The sequence below is a fragment of the Cavia porcellus genome, unplaced genomic scaffold (assembly GCF_034190915.1).
Source record: "Cavia porcellus strain 051 isolate PalLab524CR breed Dunkin Hartley unplaced genomic scaffold, mCavPor4.1 scaffold_3, whole genome shotgun sequence".
Taxonomy (NCBI): domain Eukaryota; kingdom Metazoa; phylum Chordata; class Mammalia; order Rodentia; family Caviidae; genus Cavia; species Cavia porcellus.
The window spans coordinates 67097188-67115515 of record NW_026947486.1 but is presented as its reverse complement, the minus strand read 5'-3'; the positions used below and the strand labels follow the sequence as shown (position 1 = coordinate 67115515).

The following is an 18328-nucleotide window of genomic DNA, read 5'->3' as shown; positions in this document are numbered from 1 at the left end:
TTTAGCTCAGCAGCATAAGCGCCTGTCTGGCAAGCATGAGGTCATGAGTTCTATCTCCAGTACCAAAAAAAAAAAAAAAAAAAAAAAAAAAAAAAAGAATGAAAATATGTGAGTATAAATTTAACAGAAGAGCAAGAGTTGTGTACTGAAAACAAGGCACTGGTAAAAGAAACTGAATGATACTTAAATAAATGGAAAGATATCCTGTGTTTATGGATTGACAGGTTTACTAAAACGATATTACTCAAACTGATTTACAGATACAACACAGTCCTTATCAGAGTCCTAGCTGACTTTGTAGAAATTGACAAGCTAATAAAAATTTTATATAGAATTGCAAGGAACTCAGAATAACCAAAGTAATTTTTATTTATTTATTCATTTATTTTGTCTTTTTGAGACAGGGTTTCAGGTATACAGCTGAGGTTGGCCTTGAATTTACTTTGCATCCCAGGCTGGCCTCGAACTCCAGTGATCTTTCTGCCTCAGCCTTCCAAATCCTGGGATTATAGGTGTGCCCCACCATGCCTGGCCAAAATAATTTTTAAAAAACAAAAAGGAGAATTCATGCTTCTTTATTTTTTTCTTTTTTTGAGACAGGGTCTTACTAATGTAAATTGGACTAGCCTCAAATTCAATAGAATCCTTCTGTTTCAGCCTCCCAGGTGCTATTAGAGGAATGAACCATTATACCTAGACTTGACTTTTTTTGGTACTGGGAATTGAACTCACAACCTTGCACTTGCCAGGCAAACTGTGTGTCACTGAGCTATATCCATTGCAGGCTTTTAGTTTTTAAAACTTACTACAAAACAATAATAAAGATAGTATAGTACTGACAGAAGAACAGACATTCACGCCAATGCATGAGAACTGAGAATCCAGAAAGCAACCTTCACACTCATGGTCAAATAGCTCACTTTAAAAATAAACAAATAGAGCTAGGTATGGTGGCATACGCCTATAATCCCAGGACTTGGGAGGCCAAGGCTGAAGGATCCTTGCAAATTCAAAACCAGCCTGCGGGAGGCGGGGAACCAGCCTGGGCTACAAAGTGAACACGTGACCAGCCTAAACTGCATAATGAGACCCTGTCTCCAAGAGATTAAATAGATAAATAAATACATTTATTTATTTGGTTTTTTGAGATAGGGTCTCACTATATGGCTCAGACTGGCCTGCAACTCATGATCTTTTGTGGTTCTTGTTTTTTTGATACAGGGTCTCACTACATAGTTCAGATTGGATTTTAACTCACTATGTGTATCCCAGGCTGGTCTCAAACTCACAGTCTTCCTGCATCAACCACCAGAGTGTTGGGATTATAAGTGTGCACCATCACGCTCAGTGAATTGCATACTTTCAATGGGTGAATTTTATGGCTTAGATATTATTATTATTACTATTATTACTGGTGGTGGTGGTGCTGCTGCTGGGGATTAAACTCCATGGTCTTTGCACAAAATTGTATCTCCACCCCTTTGTTTAGTTTGAGATAGGTAGGGAATTGCTAAATTGTCCAGATTGGGCTGGAATTTTAGAACCTCCTGTCTCAATTTGGCAGTGCTGGGATTATAGTTATGTGCCACCAAGCCAGCTGGCTTGAAAATTATCAAGTTTTTTATATAAAAGCACCACACTTGGCACAAGATGAATTCTAAATCCTTCCTTTATTTTCTTTCCTTTTTTTGGAGACAGGATCTCCCTATGCAGTTTAGGCTGGGCTTGAGCTCACTTTGTAGTGCAGGCTAGTCTTGAATTTGCAATGATCCTCCTGCCTCAGCCTCCAGAGCATTGGGATTATAGGCATGAGCCACCACATCTGGTCTAAATCCTTTCCTTAAAAAAAAAACAAAAAACAAAAAACAAACCAGAGGTGGTGGTACACACCAGTAATCCTAGCATTTGGAGAATGAGGCAAGAGAGTTCCAAATTCTAGTCCAGCCTGAGCAATTAAGTGATTTAGTGAGATCCTGTCTCAATATAAATTATTTTTAAAAATGCATAGGAATGTAGCTCAACATTTAAGCCCTGAATTCAATTCTCAGTACTACAAATAAATAAAATAAAATAATAAAAATTAAAAGACAAAAGAGCAAAATACAAAATGTGCTTTGCATTGTGAATGGACCTTACATAGTTAAGCTCACACAATCCTGTCAAACCTCTCATGAGGTAGGTAGTATTTTTTTGTTTGTTTGTTGGGGGCCTGAGGATTGAACTCATGACCTTTTGCTTGCAAGGCAAGCGCTTATGCCACTGAGCTAAATCCTAGGCCCCTGAAGTAAGTAGCATTATTATCCTCATTTTAGAGATGATGGGCCGGGGATGTAGCTCATTGATGCAGTGCCTGCCTGGCAAGTACAAGGCCCTGAGTTTGGTTCCTGGTACCAAAAGAGAAAAAAAGGGGTGGGGGGAGACTATTTTACAGATGAGGAGACTGAGACTCAGTTTATAGAACTTGCTCATGTTTACACAGCTAAGAAATGACAGATTAAGGAACGGAATCCAAGTTTCTTTGCCTGTAAACCCCAAACTCTTGTGGTTTTCCCGCGTTGCCCCACCAAATACAGATTCCACATCATTACATTGAGTGGTTTTAAATTAAGCCTCACTGGCTGTATCAAGGGCAGTCTGGATCAGTTGGGGGGAACACTATTCTCTGTCCAGGCCTTCAAGGAATAGAGTAGCACTTCGAGGAAAACTGAGCCAGGGGCATGAACTAGCAGTCAGGGAACTGCCTGCAGATCACCAGGTGCCACCTACCTGAGACACTGAGAAACTAGGATAACGGGCCTGGTGATGAGCTGTTGCCAGCCTGGCGGTGAGGTAGCTCCCAGGGGCATATCCAAAAAGGGGGTAGGGACTCTTCTCAGCCAAGATGGAAATATCACCAAACATTAGACTGTGAAGGCCATTACATTATTATCAGTTTTCCCCAAAGTGGGGAGGTGCCCTACTTTATCATTCTGTACTCAGACACCAAGAAAATTGCCTTTAAAATTGCCTGCAAAGAATGGGACAGTGAACTGACTGTAGTTATGTTAAAAAATGCATACAGTGAACCGGTTTTAATACTTGTCCCTGATATATTCTACAGTTCAGTGATCACTGATTATAATAATGACTTAGAGGCCTTGCAAGACTCTCATATTCTTTTGAATTATCATAAAAAGTCTATTACTTTCAGTCTAACTTTAGTACTTGGTATATATTGCTGCCTTTTACCTACATGAAAATTGGTAAACTGCATGGGATATATAGTAGCCATTAACCACACTAAACTATTTCTAAATATGGTAGTATATGTAGTTTCTTCAGCCCAAAAAAAAGGGCCTTACAAGGCTTGTTAGAAGCCCAGAAGGCTTATTTTCCTGGATTTCTCTGGGACACAGGGTGCTCCGGAGAGACATGACAACTGGCTCTAGATTTCCTACCACCCAAGAATAGATGGACAGTTGTATCTGTCTGAGCCATTCTCTAAGCTCAGATGCTATCTGTGTTTTCAAACACAAGTGGTATTCTGTATGATTGCTGAATTACCCCCAGGTAAATGCAAACATACTTACTGTATTGGCGTTGCTCTTTAATCATCTGTTTGTATTTCTCCCACTAGCCTGTAAGCTATAAGAGGACTGCCACAAGGGCCATGTCTGTTATTTTTTACTACACCCCAATCCTGGGCAGAATGAGAATGAGAGGAATATTTGTGCAGTTAGTAAGTGCAGTACCTCCTTTGATGAAGCCACTGAGAAGGAATTCCTTTCCTACCACTTTTCCATTTTTCCTCAGGCTGGGAGTAGTGATAGCTTCTTTCCCTGATGCTGGGGTTTTTTTTTTTGTACCAGGGATTGAACACATGACCTTATGCTTGTGTGGCAGGCACTTATGCCACTGAGCTAAATCCACAGACCCCTGATGCTGTTTTAATGGTATCTTTTAGGGCCAGGAGGCTGAGCAATGAGCCAGGCTAGCTGGGAGCCAGTAGCTGCTGTAGGATAAGAATAGAGAGCTGGCCATATCTCTTCCTCCTTTCCAGAGAGACTAGGCCCCATGCAGGTTGTGGCTTTAGCCTGATGGTGCGTACTCCTATAGGCCTTTACTGAAAAATGAACCGTAGACACTGAGGCTTCTGTTCTGAAGTATAAGTGAAGACAGAAGGAAGTGATCTTAGCTTTGGACCTCACTTCTAAAGGTCTATAAGAAGGGACTGATAGTCTTTCCACTGTACCTCAGGCTGATATCTCCTCAGTGATGTCCTTCCCTTTCTAGAAACCATGGGATAAGATATGCACTCTTGGAGCTTTTCTAGGGTGGCTGCAGCTCAGCAAACTAGCAAGAGTATTTGGCGGCTGCTGCCATCCTAGCACCTAATAGTCCAGGAGGCCAAGAAATGACCTAATGCAGTTTGTAATAGCTAAATCTTGGAAACAACCTGAATGCCCATCTACTGATGGATAGATAAAGAAGATGTGGTTTTTGTATTCAGTGGAGTACTATTCAGTCATAAAGGATAGACTTGAGACATTTCTAGATAAATGGATGCCCTTTGAGGGCATTCTGTTAAGTGAAACACATTAAAAGCACACATGTAAATACTACATTTTCTCTAGTTTCAGAAACCAAAAGTGTAAATAAGGACCAAAATGTATAATAAGTATTATGAAATAGGAAGAAAATGTTCAAATGGGAAGGAGAACGGGAGGGGGAGGGATAAGGGAAAATAAAAAAATGGTGTGAAAAGAAGGAAGATTTTGTAAATAAGGAGGGTAATCAGGGCTGAACAGAAGGGAGGAGAACGGGGACAAAAACAATCAAGTTACATCATGTATAGATACAAATTTCCTATAATAGATGTGTTCATTATTTATACCTAAAATGTAACAATAAACTTACTTTAAAAAAAAAGAATGGATCAAGCAGTTCACCAAGCCCCTGGGGAGCTAATACCAAATTCAAGTTTCTGTTTTTCTGGTCAAAAGAAACAGGGAAGGAAGAACTAGGTATTTCTATTGGCTCTACCCCAGAGTTGACTGCTCCTTCCCTAAGAAGAAGAAGCTCTACAAACAGTTGGAGACACCACAGCAATCCATTTGGCCACTGCATAATATACAGACCCTGTGCCAGGGGACAGGCTGAGCCTCTGTCACTCTTCAAGAACAAGGGGGTTCTCTGCAATCAGGGAGAGGAGCTCTAAGCCCCCTAGCTCCAAGACAATCCAATGAAGCAGATTTGCCTTTGGAAAAGCAACAGAGAAACAACATGGAAGGTGTTTAGGCTGCAGGTGTGCATAAAACTCGTGTCCTTCACTTGGCACCACTGTCCCTAGAGCAATGGAAATACTTGGAACAAGCATTGGCCAGGGTGCTAATGGGTGGGCAGAAACCTTTGATCAGACAGAGAGGGACTACAGAGCCCCACTAATGCCTTCAGAATGTGCAACATCTCTCACTGTCCTGTTTGGTCCTTGGCTGCTTTCCACGTCCTTCCTTTGGCCTTCCTTTTACCCCCTTTCCCTCTCCATCGTCCTCAGTAAGAGATACATAATTTACTTGGATGTGATTAGACAGAGGAGGACCACAGGTGACACTGATAATGCTAATTCTGGCAGAGCTATTCACTTGTACACCACCTCTTCTCTCTCTAAATCTCTGTATTGGTGATTGAACCCAGGGCCTTTGCACTGAACTATATGCCCATCTGTCCTCCACAGGAAGAAGTTTTCTTTTTAATGCTGAGATATGCTTTCACTAAGTTACTCAGTTGCCCAGATTTGAACTTGCAATCTTCCTGCCTCAGTCTCTCAAGAGTGCTGAGACTGTGGGTTTGCACTATCACACCTGGTCTCCCTTGCTTTGATATGTGAAGCCCTCTTCACACCCATTGGGGCCACCTATCCTTTCCCAAGTCTGTTTGGTAGATTGCCCTTTAGTCCCTGTGGACAGTGCTGTGAGACAGAAAACAGGAATATCATGGCTTTGTGACGGATTTGTTCATGAGCAGGACAGTTGCTCAGAAGTGGGTACCCTGAGTTGCCTAACTGGGAGGCTTTCTGTCTGAGGGTTGCACTTGTCCTTTATGAGCATCCTATCCTGCCTCTAAGACCTCCTCTGGCTCTGCCCCATCTTTCTTGCCTCAGTCTTCAATGGCCTCATATTTCAGGCAACCTTATCAATCACCACTATCATAAATAAAAAGGTTTTATCTTCAAATCTGCTTCAATTAAGCCAGAATATGCAGGCATCTCCTCTACTAGATCTCTGAATCTCTAAAGAGTTGCCTTAGGTCCAATACAATTCTTTTTTTTTTTTTGACATGGAGGTCTCACTATGCTCCCCAGGCTTACTATGAATGTGAGATCCTCCTGGCTCAGCTTTCCAAGTAGCTGGGATTATAGGCTCATACCGTGATGCCTGGTCAGTGCTCTTTTTTTTTTTTTTTCTTTTTTTGTCTTTTTGAGACAAGGTCTCACTCTGCAGTTCAGGCTGGCCTTGAGCTCACTTTGTAGCCCAGGCTGATCTCAAACTTGCAACGATCCTCCTGTCTCAGCCACCAGAGTGCTGGGATTACAGGCATGAGCCACCACGCCCGGCTTAGTGCTCTTCTTTAACTGGCTCAGTCCCATGTTTTCTATTTTTATTTTACATTCATTCATTGACTCAATTGCAATGTGTTCTCATAGGCCTCCTCTGTAGCACAGACACATGTGAAGGCTGGCTGACTTTCCCACTGCGATGTTTGAGAAGATGCATGCTACAGTACCCAGCTACTGTAAATCAGGCACTATCAGTAGATAGTGCTAAGGCAGTGGAGCTCCTCCCTCCAAATCTCTAGGGTCCAAAGGGTTGCCAGCAAGGCATACTGGAAACCGGGGCTGAGCCCTACCTGCCTTGATCATTGGAGGTGGAAGAGGTTGGCTGACAGGCCTGGAGAAGACCATCTTCCTGGAATCCAGCAGGAGGCGGCAGTACCCAGCAATCAGGCAGGCAAAGTTGGTGGCCTCAGGCCACTCCATCAACAGAACCAGAGGCTGCAGAAGAGATGGGAAGACACAGATGTGAGAAGGTTCCAGGTAGATGCATTTCCTGGAGGATGGTAACAGAGAAAAGATGGGTTCCATACTTCAGGAACCATATTTTCCAAACCCCAAATTGAGGCAGTCCTGGCAAAGTGTTTTCTGATTTGGAAATTTCTTTGTAGCAAATTTTACCAAGGTATCAAAATGAAATAAACTTTTACTTGCACATTTAATGACTCACCTTGTAGGGAAAATGGGGCAGGTATGGAAAGAGATAAGGCCCCAGTGAAGTTTTTGGCAAATGTAGACTACAATTTATGTTAAACCTCTGTTAGAGAGAGCAATTAAGAGAACCAAGGAGAACTGATAAGCAGCCTGGGCCAGCTTGGTGCCAGGCCTCAGGTTCTTTGTTTGTTTGTTTGTATTTTAGCTCCAGTTAAGTACAAAGGAGGCAAAATAGGGAGAGGGATAATTTTTTTTTAAACTCAGTATATAAAATATATACTCACATTTGCACATGTGCACACATACACACATACTCTCTCACCATGTTACTGCATGAAAGTATACATATATTCCTTTACTAACTGCTAACTCGGCCTTGTATGTCAGACCCATCATAAATCTGAGACAGCACCATGGCAGGACAAAGAAGGCCACATGAGCTTATCCAAGAATTTGCATGTAGACAACAGACAGGGTCAGTGGCCAAGTCAGGGATCTCAGAGCCTGAAACAGTCAATCAAGTTGTAATAAATTACAGAGGGGAGGTTTTTTTCCTTACAATATAATGAAAGGGACCAAGAACAAAGACCTTCGAGCACTGACTCCAGGCTCCCTATCTTCTTTCCTTTCTTTTTCTTTTTTGTCTTTTTGAGACAGAGTTTTGCTATGCAGTTCAGGTTGGCCTTGATCTCACGTTATAGCCTGGCTGGCCTCGAATTTGCAGTGATCCTCCTGTTTCAGCTTCCTGAGTGTTGGGATTACAGGTCTGTGGCACCATGCCCAGCCTCCTTACCTTACTTTCAGAGAGGTAGCTGTCTGTCTCATTTCTCTCCTCTTTCTAATAAAGTGATATTGTTTTTCTTTTGAAACTTATATCTCTAATGTTTTATTTATACAAGTTTATGATCTTGATTAAAGTTACCCTCATGAGTCTCAGCAATCTGTAAATAGATTAGAATTATATAACATTATGTGACTGCAGTGTGGCTGTCTTTGTGTTTGTCAGAGCTTGGGAGCTGTGTGGGCCAGGTAGAAGCTGACACTCCAAGTCAGGCTGAGGAGCAGCCTGGAACATTCTTGACTGTAAGTACCTTGAGCAGAAGGGTTATCTCTTGTTCATCTCCATATGGTCTTGTAACACTCAGAACAGCTCCCAGGACACAGAAAGCACCCTGGAATCAAGTCCTGGTTGTGTCTTTAGGGCTAAAGCCTTTCTGGCCTGAAGACTTGCTCAGGTTTTCCTGTTCTACCCTTCACTTTCTATTTCCCAAAGTGAGCTATGAAGTGTTCATTGGTGTCACCCCACCTCAAGGCTTGAACTCAGGGCCTTGGCACTGAGCTACATCCAGCCCCTTTTACTTTTTATTTTGAAATGGTGTCTTACTAAGTGGTTACATTGCCCAAGCTGATTTGAACTTGGGATTCTTCTGCCTTGCCATCTCACAGTTCTGGGGTTATAGGTATTCTCCATCATATTTGAATCACTGATGCTTCATAAACCACCTCCTTGGTCAAATATGTTTGTGATGCTAGGTTTAACAAAATTATGCAGATAGTTTTACTCTGGGAATTCTCAAACCCTATACCATATTATAGAACTATACTATACTATACTATACTATACTATACTATACTATACTATAGAAAGTTCAAGGGGGCTCTCAGTATTATGTTTTCCAAATTTATTTGACCACAGTGTTCTATTTTATTTTACTTATTTTTTTGAGACAGGGTCTTACCATGTAGTTCAGACCAGCCTTGAACTCACTATGTAGCCCAGGTTGGCCTTGAACTCATGACAATCCTTGTGCCTCAGCCTCTTAAGTGCTGGAATGTTCTATTTTAATAGAATATTTTATACTAACAAGGTTGGTTCTTTTTGAAGATTTTTGGCAATCAAACCCAGGGCCACATGCCTACTAGGTAAGCATCCTAACCTTAAGCTACATTTTGATGTTTTTAATCTACTTTGGAAAACAGTAGCCTACTCTGTTAATTTGTTTTTAACCTTAAAATCAATCAAATTAATCCTGCGGTCAGTTGCTTGGGAGACTGTTTGGTTTGGAACATCCTCCTAAAGCTCATGTGGAAGGCTTGGTCCCCAAAGTAGCAATTGATTAGATCATCAAGGGGCTAACCTCATCAATGAGCAAGGAAGGGGCTCTGTTATAAAAGCAAGTTTTCAGAGCCAGTGCGATGGCACACACCTGTAATCCCAACACTTGGAGGCTGAGGCAGGAAGATTGCCTTGAGTTGGTGTCCAGTCTGGGCTACATAGTGAGTTCAAGGCCACTCTGGACTATAGGCTACAGCTTATTTCAAAAAGAAAAAAAAACACCCAAAATAAATAAATTAATAAATAATAAATAAAAGGGAATTCTCAACCGGTGTGGTGGTGCACGCTTGTAATCTCTGAGAGACTAAAGCAGGAGTTCCCACCCAGTTGGGAAATTTAGAAAGATCCTATCTCAAAAAGAGAGGGCCAGGGATTTAGCTCAGTGGCCTAAGTGCCTGCCTAGCAAGCTCGAGGTTGAGGTCAAGGTGGTGAGTTTGATCCCTGGTACCAGAAAAAAAAGCAGGGGGAGTGGTTGGGAATGTAGTCCAATGTGAAGGCCCTGGGTTCCACTATGGTAGTAGCCTTTCCAGTAAAAAGGAAAGGTCATCATGAGGACTTGATAGAACTTAGTCACCAAGGTCCGGGGATTTGGTTCAGCAGTATAAGTGCCTGCCTGACAAGTGCAAGGTTGTAAATTTGGTCCCCAGTACCAAGTTGCACTAGTTTTCTTTGCTATTTCCCAGGGTCTGAACACATAGTTTGAGACGAGTATTTTATAACTCATATAGACCAGGGGTTGGCACAGATTTTTTCTATAAAAGGCTAAATAGTAAATATTTTAGGTCTTATGCGTCATAAAGGCTCTGTTGCAACAAGATTGCCATCAGTATGAAAACAGCTAAGGAGAATGTATAAACTAAACAAAAAAATGTGACTGTGTTCTAATAAAACTTTATTTACAGAAATAAGTGCTGGGTCAGATTTGGCTCATGGGCCATAGTGTGCGACCTGATCTATTCACTGCCTCTCTCAGCTTGTTACTATTGCCAACAAGTGATCATATTTTCCTTTGGAAAGTCTTTTACTGGATTCTGTTTTTGTGAGGTGACACAATGTGCTGACTATCTCTGTCTCTCTCTGTGACTGGCACTTTTTGTGCGACCTCCTCACCTTTTTTAGGTCCCAGGGGCTACCTACAACTCTCACTTCTCCATCAGGACATCAGCTTATATTGAGGTTCCTGAATCAGCATCTCAATTCTCCCTTGAAGTCCTTTCCTATCTTAGAACTCATATGATGCTATGTCTATACCACACAACCTCCTGCTGGAGCAGAAATTATCTAGAATTGTTTCATGGTTATGATGCATCCAATTATACCACAGGCCACAATAGGGCATTTGGATTCTGTCCCATGGGCAGAAATTCAGTGACGCTTCTATATAGAATTCACGAAATGTCTCTGGTGGGAAAAGGCACGATCTGTACCCTAAGAAGCAACAGTTCTTTTTTTCCAGCGAGAGAGGGGCCAGGGATGAAGTGGTATTTTTGAGTCATTATTAGAATGAGACACTAGGGATTTTTTTAATGGATGCTTCTCAGTCGCAATGCAAGGATAAACAAAAAGACAGAGGGTGGAATGGGACTGAGGGAGCAGATTTCCCTTCCTGCCTCATCCCCATCTTCAGTAGCAGGACACACAGAGATTTGGGAGTGGATGGTTGCTATGAGAGCCCAAAACTCACCAGATGTGCTTCAGGAGCATCTACAAACTCACCAGATGTGCCTCAGGAGCATCTACAAACATCATGGCCATCCCGACTGCTGCTGTTTTATTTTGGGCCTTACCGTCTTCCTCCCAAAGCCACTCTTGTCTCTTTCCTGTGTATATATGAAATGGCTGAGAGTTGTACTGAGGTACTGAGGGGGATTCTGTTGCCTCTGGCTACAGCCTTGTCTGTGAACATGTTTTGTCATACAAACTGAGACATTTTCTTACCATAGGGAAGTAGGGGAGGGCCAGTAACTTGGGGACATGAAATAGCTTCCAGATTGGCCTTTATTCCTCCAGTCTCCTCACATTTCACCTTCCTATTCAGGATGAGGGGCTCTTTCTTTCTTCCCTCCTTCCTTTCCTTCCTTTTTCAGTGCTGCTGCTGGAACCTGGCTGCTTATGCATGCTACACAAGCACACTACCACTGAGCTTCCAATCCCATCCGACAGGGTCTTTCTTATTTATTTATTTATTTATTTATTTATTTATTTATTTATACTGTGTCTCATTGCAGTTCAGACTGGCCCTGAACTCACTATGTAGCTCAGGCTGGCCTCAAACTCATGTTGATCTTCCTGCCTGTTTGTTACTGTTTCTTTCTTCCTTTCCTCCTTCTCTTCTTCTTCTTTCTTCCTCTCTTTCTTCTTCCTCTTCTTTTTTAATTTTTTATGAGACAAGGTCTTGGTCTGTATTCCAGGCTAGCTTTGAACCCACTATGTAGCCCAGGCTCGACTCGTGGGAATCCTCCTGCCTCAGGCTCCAAGGAGTGATGGGATCAAGGCTACGTAGGCTACTGAGCCACATAGCTAGCCCACTTGTCATTCAAAACCATCAACAAATAGTTCATCACCTACAGGACAAAATCCAACAGCCTTACAAGGCCATGCAAAGCCCTTATGAATCTATATCCGGGGTACAGAGCCGAGCACATCTCCCTTAAGTCTGCCTGTGCCCTTCTTCCATCACTGTCCCTCACCTTATGCTTTAGCAATGACATGTCATTTTCAGTTCACCATGCTCTTTCACACACATCTTTGCACCTCACCCTGTGCTGTTCTTTCTGGCTGAAATGCTTCAGTACTCTGCTGTGTCCACCCAGTAAGCTGCTACAACTGTGTAGATGCATCTTGGAAGGCACAACCAACTCAGAATTATATCCATTCATTCTAGGACAGGCCAACTCAGTTCCCACATTCATAATAATTTAGCAGGAAATAAGACATAAGCCAAAAAATCACACAAATATGATTGCAAGAATGATCAGCATTATGAAGGAAAAGTACAGAGAGCTGTCAGAACATAGATTGTCCTGGAGTGGTGTGTGGGTAGATGTGAACATGTATGTGTTTGACATTTGGTTTCAGAAGCCAGAGGAAGCTTCTTTGAGGAAATGGCATTGGCTGGAAAACAGATTTCAGGAACCATGTGAGCAACATATAGGCTGAGAATCTGACTGACTGATGGACAGACTGCCAGGTAGACTGGTTGCAGGGCAGTCTGAGTCCCTTGTGTCTAGGCTGACATTTTGGCCACAGGAAAGGTGGAATGAGAGTCTCCTGTTCTGTTCTTTTCTTTTCTTTTAGTTTTCAGTTGTTGAGATTGAACCCAGGACTTTTGCATTGAGCTATATTTCCAGTGCCCCCCCCCAAGAAATTTATTTTAAAATTTTGAGACAAGTTTTCATTAAATTGATAAATTTCTCAGGATGAGCTTGATTTTGCAATCCTCCTTCATCAGTTTCCCAAAGTGCTGAGATTATAGGTGTGTACTATCACACCTAGCTCTGACGTCTTAGCTACTGGGCTGGCTGAGTAATGGACAGAATTACTCTCTGAGGCTGTGTGTCTAATTGACTGACTGACTTAACTGTATGACTTCACTTGTTTCTCCTTACTCCCAACATAGCCTGATGTCAGCAATAAAACAGCAAGAAGGCAAAATGCTGTAGACAGAGAGCATGAGGCACATGCCCACCTTGCTTAGCACAGCACAGCTTGGCACAGCAGGAGCCTATCCTAGGCATTCCCAGCTGGCCAACTGGGCCTTGACATGGGATCAACTGTAACTCAAGAGAATACAGATGTTCTTTCTGTCAACAGGGATAGAATGTGAATCAAAGGCAGGCTAGCAAGGACATTGAATGGATTTCTTAGAAATCTTCAAAAACAAAACTTAACTTTAAATAGGATTTTAATGATCATGATGTCTAATGTAATGTTTGTCCCTACAGAAAGCACTGGAGTAGTACAGCTCCAGGGAGACAATGGGAGATACATTGGGCCACAAGAGATCTCATGGGACATTCCTGTGATAATTTCTTCCCTCTTCCTTATGTGCTTCTGTGGTAATGAGGTATGGTAATGGCCCAGTAGTGTCTCAGTCCTAGACTGCTGTCTCTTGGAGAAAGGTATTTGAATACAACTTCATGTTCACATCACTACAAGCAAGCAAGCTGAGTGAAAACTGTAACTAAATATGCCTAGGCCATCATCAAGTGGAAAATGCGATAAGGAGGATAGGGTTTGAGGCATGAGTCAGCCAGAAGTGACAGGAAGAATTAATTTGGCATGCTCCAGCCACATCTCCTTCTGGGGGTGCCCAGGGATAGCCTCGGTTCCCTTAAACTTCTCTGAAAACAGGCAAAGGATGGGGATTCAGGGGTCTGGAGAGGCAAGACTATAAGGTAGCTGTCCTTGAGTCCCAGGGGACCAGCATATTTGTGTTCTTGCCATGAAAGTCTAATTGGACATAGCCAGCCAATTTGGGGGCAAGACAGAGTATCATTTAGGGCAGTGGTTCTCACAACAGATGCATATTAGAGTTACCTGGGAAACTGCAATGACTTATGTATCCCTGGGCCATACCCTCAGATATTATGATTAAGTGGTCTGGGATGAAAAGGCTGTGGTTTTTAGATCACCACACATAATTTTCATGTGCAGCTGGGGCTAAGAACTTCTTTAAATGAATATTCCCAGATGAGGGTGGCATATTTAGTGGGAAATGTATTAAGTTTGGTTTCTAACTTCTGTGTTTTCTGGTAAGAAAATTCAGACAGCTGAAATTGAGTGTATCTTATACATAACAGGCTGTAAATGTTTTGCAATCAGTTCTTTCAAGTCTTGATTTGTACCATTTGCCAATTTCTATGGGTGTACATGCTTTCATCGTGGTTGATTTCAAGCTATCAATATGATTATCTATCTTGCTTGTTGATTTATTTGAAAAAAGGGATAAATACTTATTTGTCCATTTCCTAGAGTATAAGCTTGTAGCTTGTGATGCCCATGGCAGACATTGCTGATGACAGGTGCATCTGATTTTATGTAATAAGTTTTTTTTTTGGTCTTTTTCATTTTTATCAGTACCAGGGATCAAACTCACGACTGATTTTATGTAATAAAAGGTGGATATAGACAGCATGTTTATTAATCAAATCATAGCTTTTTTGTTTGAACAGGACTTTCCAAATGCTAAACAACTACTGTACTACTGAGCTATATTCTCAGGTTTTTTTTTGTTTTGTTTTTTTTGGTTTGAGATAGGGTCTTGCTATTCATTTGTAGCTCTTTTTAAAATTATATTTTGAGACAAAGTCTTTGTCCATGTCCAGGCTAGTCTGTAACTTGAGATTCTCCTACCTCAGCTTCCTGACTAGTTGGGATTATAGATGTGCACCACTACACCTAGCTTCAAATTCTAGCTTTAATACAGCATATGAATACATGCTACTTGAAAGAATCTGTTGCTGTTATAGAAATGAGTATGAGCTCGGTGGCTTAGAATAGATTCTCTCACAATTCTGGAGGTCAGAGGTCTGACACAAGTTTCACTGGGTTAAAATGAAGTGTGGTCCTATCTGTGCCCCTTTTGGAGGCTGGAATCTTTATCTTTTCTGGCTTCTGGAGGCTACCTGCACATCTTGACTTATTGGCCCTTCTCCATGATCAAGGTCAGCAAGGTTGGGCTGAGTTCTCACATGACATCTCTCTGGCCTTTCTCTAGCCTCTCTCTTCTACTTAGAACGATCCTTGTAATTATACTGTTTCCACCTAGATAATTCAGGCTAGCAGCCTTATTTTAAGGTCAGTTGATTAGAAATCCAAATTCTATCTGCAACTCTAATTTCCCTCTGCTGTAAGACATAGCTTTATTCACAGGCTCTAGGGACTAGGGCATGACCACCTTTGCGGGCCATTATTCTGCCTACCACACAAGGTAAATCTTATTACAAAGTAGAAAAGTTCTGACACAAAGTGTGTAACTCTCTTGTGGTTTTCCATATGCACTTATCAGATGTTTAAAGTAGGGCATATATAAACTATCTATCACCCAATAACTATGTGTCTGAGCACTTATATCATCTTCCTAACCATTTACTATTTCCCTTTTGCAAAGGGCAAACTTTCAGCCTCATCCATTCACCATCACTATCTACTATTTATCACATAATGTCATATCAGCCAACCACTCATGATTTGCTGTGGTGCTATGCATGTTGCCTTATTTCTCAATATACTTAGGCAACAGGGTAGGTGTAATGCAATAGTGCATTGTGTGTGCAAGATAGGTGTGGGTGGGAGGCTACACATGCATATCTCAATGAGCCAACATGCTTGTTTCACACCTGCTCCTTCTACTTACCACTGCTCTCTCTTGCCTCTGTAGACGCTCTGAAGTCCCCTCCTTGCCTCCCTGCTTTTACATAATCTTTGTTCCTGTATCCTGGATGCTCTCTTGCACCCTCGTCCAAATCAGCCTCCATTCTGTCACCTCTCTGCTCAAGGACCTATAGTAGATTCCCACTCTTCTACCTCATTAAGTTTAATGCCGTGGGCTGGCTTTTGAGGCTTTTAACCAACTTGTTCTGCTCACTCCCAATCTCTTCAATCCTTTTCCTCATGATTTTCCTCTTCATTCAAGCAACTATGCTTATCAGTCTGCCCATATGGCTTGCTTATTTCCCTGCTTGTTCCTTGTCTTTGAACATATCTCACTTCTGTTTGCTAATTCATGCCTATCACTTCAAAATTCAGTTTAAAACATCCTCTTGTGAGAAACCAGTCTTGTTAACTCCTTCCTGTTCTTTTGTTCTATGTCCTACACTTTACTCACTAAGTTGCCCAGACTGGCTTCCTGTGTTAACACTCTCTCAGCCTCCTGAGTAGCTGGGATTACAGGCATGCATCACTATACCTGACTCTTACTTAATCTTGAAAACTACCTTTTAAAATAAGTGCTCTATTTTGCAGTTGAGAGAATCGGGGTTCAGAGAGGTTAAGACTGTCTCAAGACTATACAGGGCTGGGATTTGAACCTGATTTGTGTCTTATTCAAGAGCTCTAACATGTTCTGATGTTGTGTGTCTAAGGCATGTCATGAATCTTTGTAAGTCTATTCTTTCCAGTAAGAGTACAACTTTTCAGACTGTGCATGTAGCTCAGTGGTAAAGTAGTGCTTAGCATGCACAAGGCCCTGGGCTCCATCCCTAGCACCTAAAAAATGGGGCTGGTGTGTAGTTTCTCTGGGGCGCTCATACCCACAACTGTGGATTGAGCACTTCTAGAAATAATACCCACACATTCCTGCTAAGTCTGTTTCCTCCCAGAGCCTAGGTCATATAGATCTCAAACCTGTGCATTCTTCAACTGATTTTACTACAAAACCACTCAAGAAACTGGAAAAAGAAAACTTGATGCCCACCCAGCCTGCACCTTTGATCAATGAAATCATTTCTGGACCCAGACATCTGTATTTTTAAAAAGCTTCTCAAGGAAATTCTGTTGTGTATTCACTGTGGAAAATCACTAGTGGAACATAAGGAGCAGACTAAGTTGGAAAACTGTTTCTCCCTTTTCAGCTCCTTTGATTTCTCAGGAGGCCATACCTTCCCTGCATGCTCTGTCTTTACTTTCTCTTCTCTGCCGGTACATTGGGCCTTTTATCTAACAACATCTGAGGAGGGCAGCAACCATTGGTTGAGGAAGAGACCACAAGCCAATTAAACATCAGCACCAGTGGGCTCCTAAACCAATGGAAATCACAGATGGAAAACTAATGTATTAAAGCTTTCTAGATTTTATGAATACAAAAATAAATAATTTGCTCCTTTGAAGCAGCAAATACTCCAGCTCTGAATCTGCTAACAACACATCCCCCTAGGTAATCCTTTAAGAAGGGAAAGTGGTCACTGTGTTCAAACAGGAGAGCTGTGCCAAGGGATGACAGCTGCTTACCAATCTAAAGGAGCTGATTTATGGGAAGGATTCTGAGGTTCTGGAAGAGGCAGACTCTGGGAGATGATATGAGGATTAAGCTCTGCCTGTTTTTCCTTCCCCTTGGTACTGTCCACATGCTTAGACACACCCATCCCCTTTTCTTTGATTCAAAATGGCTTCATCTCAAGTAGTCTGCATGAGGAATGAAGAGAGGTGAGCCAAAATATTCATTTCATGTTTCTGATAAAGCATGAAAGCCTGGGGTGGTCAGAGTCTCTGGGGGCAGGTCTATTTAGCTCAACATTCTACATGCGTATGATATTTCTATGTGGGCTGTGATATGAAAATGATTGGGAAGTAGTATCCTAGGTCTGGCTCTGATTTGTTCAATTTCCTTCACTTGTGGAGAACTGTTTTGAGTTGACATGACTTCCCAGCCTTAGAAGGGAAAGAAAAATGATGAGCCCAAAATGGCCTACAGTCAGAATCATTTCAGTCACTTAACCTCACCTCACAGGCTCAAACTGTCTGAAACTGACTTTTCCCTCAGTTTCAAGGCCTATGCCTGAGAAGCAGCCCCTCAAAGCAGGATTTACCTTGGCATCCATGATGCTGGTCTCCACTCGGGCCACACCCTGGTTCTCCCGGAACAGCTGGATCTTGCTGATCTTGCTGAACTCAGACAGCACGGTCGTGAGGTTGGTTTTGAGATCAATAACATGGCTGATGCCATGACGGGGTCCCACCAGGAGAGTAGTGGCTGACTGCTTTTCGTCCTGGTACCCAAGCACAGCAAGCAGCATTCACAGAGAGGAGGAAGAGGAGGTGGAGAGAGGAGGCAGGAAGAGGGAAACAGAAAACAGCCATTGGACTGGTTCTGCGGTTCTGTGGGGGTTGGGGGGAATGGAGCTATCTGAGGCTCAGTACCAGGGCCAGAGGACAAGCTTGAAGGCAAAATGGGCTGGAAAACCCTGTTCCAGGCTAGGGCCCCAGACCATTGATCTATCAACACTTTGGCCTTAGCGTCAGTTAAATGG

General features: G+C 42.3%; 1 protein-coding gene across 13 annotated transcripts in view; it reads right to left on the bottom strand.

The window, feature by feature from the left end:
- Frmpd3 (FERM and PDZ domain containing 3) overlaps window positions 1-18328 on the bottom strand; it is a 151902-nt gene that overhangs the window by 15263 nt on the left and 118311 nt on the right. For all 13 annotated transcript variants that reach the window (XM_013150215.3, XM_063246252.1, XM_063246250.1 and 10 more), the window contains 2 exons: window positions 17888-18067; window positions 6886-7030 (listed from right to left, as the gene is read on the bottom strand). In XM_013150215.3, the coding sequence (XP_013005669.2) occupies window positions 6886-7030; window positions 17888-18067 (325 nt within the window). The remainder of the gene's footprint in view (window positions 1-6885; window positions 7031-17887; window positions 18068-18328) is intronic.